The sequence below is a fragment of the Triticum aestivum genome, chromosome 3D (assembly GCF_018294505.1).
Source record: "Triticum aestivum cultivar Chinese Spring chromosome 3D, IWGSC CS RefSeq v2.1, whole genome shotgun sequence".
NCBI classification, from domain to species: Eukaryota; Viridiplantae; Streptophyta; class Magnoliopsida; order Poales; family Poaceae; genus Triticum; species Triticum aestivum.
Window position 1 is genome coordinate 563,707,412 of NC_057802.1, and position 4,946 is coordinate 563,712,357.

General features: G+C 45.7%; 1 protein-coding gene across 1 annotated transcript; it reads left to right on the forward strand.

Annotated features, from left to right (window-relative positions):
- Positions 1-2,086: 2,086 nt before the first annotated feature.
- Positions 2,087-2,724, forward strand: LOC123075469 (putative glutaredoxin-C2). The gene has a single exon (XM_044498065.1). It carries the CDS (start codon positions 2,158-2,160, stop codon positions 2,464-2,466), a length of 309 nt encoding a protein of 102 aa, XP_044354000.1. The 5' UTR covers positions 2,087-2,157; the 3' UTR covers positions 2,467-2,724.
- The last annotated feature ends 2,222 nt before the right edge of the window (positions 2,725-4,946 follow it).

Below are 4,946 nucleotides of genomic sequence, written 5' to 3' on the forward strand. Positions count from 1 at the left end.
TTTTTATGTTAACAAAGCTGTAATCCACCCATCACCACTAGTTACCACTAGCAATTCTAAGGGTAAATTTGATATATGCCATTTCATGGAGTGGTCTTAATGGCATTCCTTGTCATGCACAATTCCGCAACTGAGAAAAAGAAATGTGATCCATGATGTCCACAACTCCACCCCAGTGATATTCCTTGTCACACACAAATGGCAAAACAGCCAATCAGAGTGGATCCTAATCTAGCTTATCAAGAACCTAATGACTCAACAGCTGGAGCCTGGAGCATTGACCCCTAAAAAAATAGCTGAAGCATTGAATTTGATCCATCGGTACCAGCATCCTTTTTTCTACGGAAATACTAACGCCCACACGTGTGGCAGTTTTGCAACTCACCCACACGCGTGGATCATCGTCCAGTGCAGTTTGCATGAATCTTGACACATTGAGGCAGAATTTGCATGTCACGTAGGACAGGGCTGGTGTGTGGGTGTTGGAGAGTTTGCCCACACGCCCCGCACCACGCTGTTTGCTAGCTGCGTGTGTGGGCGAACTAGTTTCTGCCCATACAGCCACCACCTAGTCCATGCGCGTGTGGGCGAACTGCTTTTCGCCCACATGACACTCCTATGTTGTGGATGGCGACTGCAGTTACGCGAACGTGGCAACTAGGTAAACACACATGGCAACTATAATTCGTTGCTAGACGGCAACTGCAGTTGCGCGTACGTGACAATCAGATAAACACACATGGCAACTGTGATTAACCATGCATGGCAACTATGGTTGGACCACACGTGGTAACTAGGTAAACACACATGGCAACTACTGTTTGACCATATGTGGCAAGTAGTTAATCACACACGGCAACTACGGTTTGATTACACGCGGCAACTACCATAAATTAGACATGACAACTATAGTTAACCAAAACAGATAGAGTTGCCATGCTTTTACAACTACACTTGCCATCCCGAATAACTACATCTCCCATCCCGGGTGGCAACTAAATCGTCATCCCACGGGTACCTAACGTAGCTGCGCCAGGACGTGTGGGCATTCTTGCTTCGTGCCACACACGCGAGGTGGAGATGAGTAGTACTTGTTAGGAGTGCGCACGAAGTAGCTGCGCCCACATGTCTGGGCAATTCTAATGTCCGCGCACACACAGCCCGTGTGGGCTGCCTCCTGCTCACGCCAAACACGGTGTGTTGGCGGATGTCTAATATACCACACGTGTGATGTCTAATATATGTTTTTCTATATATGTTAGTAATGACCAAAGTCCCGCCAGCTTATCTTGGATCTTATTCGTCTTTGTTTTTACTTATTCGAAACATCATAAAATAACAAGTCATGCCTAGCCGGCAGGTGCTACGCAGTGTCATGCCTGGTCGGCAGGTGCTACGCACGACAGATCCTCCAGAATCTTTGCGTCTGGATGGATAAGCGCAGAACGGTGGCGGCGTTGGGCGCCGTGGTGGCGTCAACAGATGGACGGACTGACAAGGATGATGCGGATCTCTCTCCTGAAGATGGGTCAGCGGTCCGATGATGATGGCGGCTTCTAAAATGTGTGCATGTGATATACGCTCTAGGTCTGCAGTACCGGCTATTTGTTCCGATACGTTATGTGGACGGATCGGCGACGACACCGGTTTTAGATATGAGGAGTGAGAGCACTCCACATTATCGAGTTTTGTAGGTGTGAGTGATGGGTTTGGGTGGCTTGATGTATGTTCTTGTTAGACCTATGTTGAATAATAAATAAAGATGGTTGTATGCATTGATTGATGCAGAGGCCGGGGGTTTTAACCTCCTTTTCAAAAAACATCATAAAATAATATAAAAGATTAGCCACAATTCTGGCCGTACCTAACTGTATGATTTTTTTGCCCCTCCCAAAAGCAATGTCTACAAGTAGTGCTACAACAGAACCTTTTAACACAGGATGTATATTATCCCCGATTTTCTACACGTCACAGCTATCTCCTTACACCTCGATTAAGCACTTCCTCTTATCAACAAACTTTGCCCCAGCCATCTATAAATGTTGGGTCATCACCATCACAAAGCTGCAAGAAGCAGCAGCCTATAGCTAGCTCAACTCAAGTGAGCTGAGCGATCAAGATATACAGAGGAGAGATCGAGAGCTAGGCAATTCAGCAATGGCGGAGAGGGTGACCGCGATGGCGTCGCAGGGCATCGTGGTGATCTTTGGGGCGAGCTACTGCTGCATGTCCCACACCATGACGGGGCTCTTTGCGCAACTGGGCGTGAGCTCTACGGTGCACGAGGTGGACAAGGACCCCCAGAGAAAGGATCTGGAGAGGGCGCTCGCTGGCATGGTGGGCCAGAGCCCGGCGGTGCCTGCGGTATTCATCCGTGGCGCACTCGTCGGCGGTACCAGGCAGGTCATGGAGCTGCACCTCGGCGGCCATCTCGTGCCGCTCCTCCGCCAAGCGGGGGCCCTGTAGTCCTGATATGTACTTACATACTTGTTTATCAGATGTACCTCTTGTTAAGAGAAGGGAACAATTCTTTGTGAGAGAGTGTTCATTCTGATGCTGATTAAAGATATGCTTAATTTAGACACAATACATCACGCATAGCTCCCATGGAGAGTTTCTGAGAGAGAGTGTTCATTCTGATAGATGCCATGAAGAGTTTGTGTGAGACAGTGTTCATTCTGATGTGTACTGGTTACCAAATTGAGCAAATACTAAGCTTAATTAGCAACGCGAATGTATAGAGTTTGTAGCACTGATTCACACTTGTAGAACACTAGGTATTGCAATCATGTAATTTTGATCTTAAGAGCCTCTGTTCATGTCAACCAAGAAGCCTGAAGTTTGCACTGAATATTCTAACTACTGATCAGTAATGCCAAAAAAAAACATCATAAAATAATATAAAAGATTAGCCACAATTCTGGCCGTACCTAACTGTGTGATTTTTTTGCCCCTCCCAAAAGCAATGTTTACAAGTAGTGCTAGAACAGAACCTTTTAACACAGGATGTATATTATCCCCGATTTTCTACACGTCACAGCTATCCCCTTTCACCTCGATTAAGCACTTCCTCTTATCAACAAACTTTGCCCCACACCATGACGGGGCTCATTCAGCTATAGTGGAGAGGGTGACCGCGATGGCGTCGCAGGGCATCATGGTGATCTTTGGGGCGAGCTACTGCTGCATGTCCCACACCATGACGGGGCTCTTTGCGCAACTGGGCGTGAGCTCTACGGTGCACGAGGTGGACAAGGACCCCAGAGAGAGGATCTGGAGAGGGCGCTCGCTGGCATGATGGGCCAGAACCCGGCGGTGCCTGCGGTATTCATCAGTGGTGCACTCGTCGGCGGCACCAGGCAGGTCATGGAGCTGCACCTCGGCGGCCATCTCGTGCCCCTCCTCCGCCAAGCGGGCGCCCTGTAGTCCTGATATGTACTTACATACTTGTTTATCAGTTGTACCTCTTGTTAAGAGAAGGGAATAATTCTTTGTGAGAGAGTATTCATTCTGATGCTGATTAAAGATATCCTTAATTTAGACACAAGACATCACACATAGCTCCCATGGAGAGTTTCTGAGAGAGAGTGTTCATTCTGATAGATCCCATGAAGAGTTTGTGTGAGACAGTGTTCATTCTGATGTGTACTGGTTACCAAATTGAGCAAATACTAAGCTTAATTAGCAATGCGAATATGTAGGTTTGTAGCACTGACTCACACTTGTAGAACAGGTATTGCAATCATGTAATTTTGATCTTAAGAGCCTCTGCTCATGTCAACGAAGAAAGCCTGAAGTTTGCACTGAAGATTTTAACGTAGCGATCAGTAATGCCACATGAAAAAAAAGAGCAGCAACTGCAATAAAAATAAGTAAATAATACTGAAAGTACTGTAATTTTGTTTTCCAGTATATTTTGTCCACAAAGATATTAATCTGCCCATCATCACAAATTCATTACCAGTAGTCCTAAGAGAAAATCTTTAGGTACGATCTGGAACTAGTTCCATACTTTATTTTCTGATATCCTTGCATCCCTTTTTCTATACAAGTACTAAGAAGACCTAGAGATAAACGAGAAACATAATTCTTCTATGATAGAAAATAGAAACATCACACATAATAGTTAGCACAGAATTTTAAACACACATCAAAATGACTTGATAATCGTGGGATCAATATGCTCAGTAGGCACTTCGTTCAACATGGAAGGGTATCGAGACACGCATGGATTTCATGCAAACTATGTAACAGCCAGAGCGCCATGAGCAGAATTTTACTTGCATCATCAAAGAAGCTAGTAGCTCATAGTGGATCCAATTCATATAACTTGCAGCTCATGAGGATACAAACATCAATGATGTTATGACGCACCAACTCACTCAACAATCTTTAGATGAAAGGCGGAGCAGTACATAACCCTCTAGTGTCGAAAAGAAGGTTTGCGGAACAAGAGTTTGTTTGAGATTAAAGTGACTAAGACCGACTTCTTTGTGATGGGAAGTGGCGACCAACTTGCCATCCATGCCAACAAGAAGAAGCCACTCGTCAAATTTGACCAACACGAGCAACTCACCATCCCCAGGCACAACCATCAAATCCAACCTACCATCATACTTGTCACACTGCACCTTGATCTCCGCAATTGGCAATTCAATCTTCTGTTTTAAGGCCCAGACCTCCCTTTCATAGTCTTGCAACACCCATATATCAATGGTTTTCACATAATCAAAGGCGGACATGCTGAGCATGTTGTCCATCTCAAACAAGTCAGCGTAGTGAGTAACAACGGGAGCACGCATCTCCCGGAATGACTCAGATGTGGTGTCAAACACCACTATCATGGTGTTTTTGCCTTCATAATACAATGGGTACCAATGCAGGCTACCATGGAATAGCACACGAGGGTCTGATTCTAGCTCCGTAATCATATGTGTAATCGCATC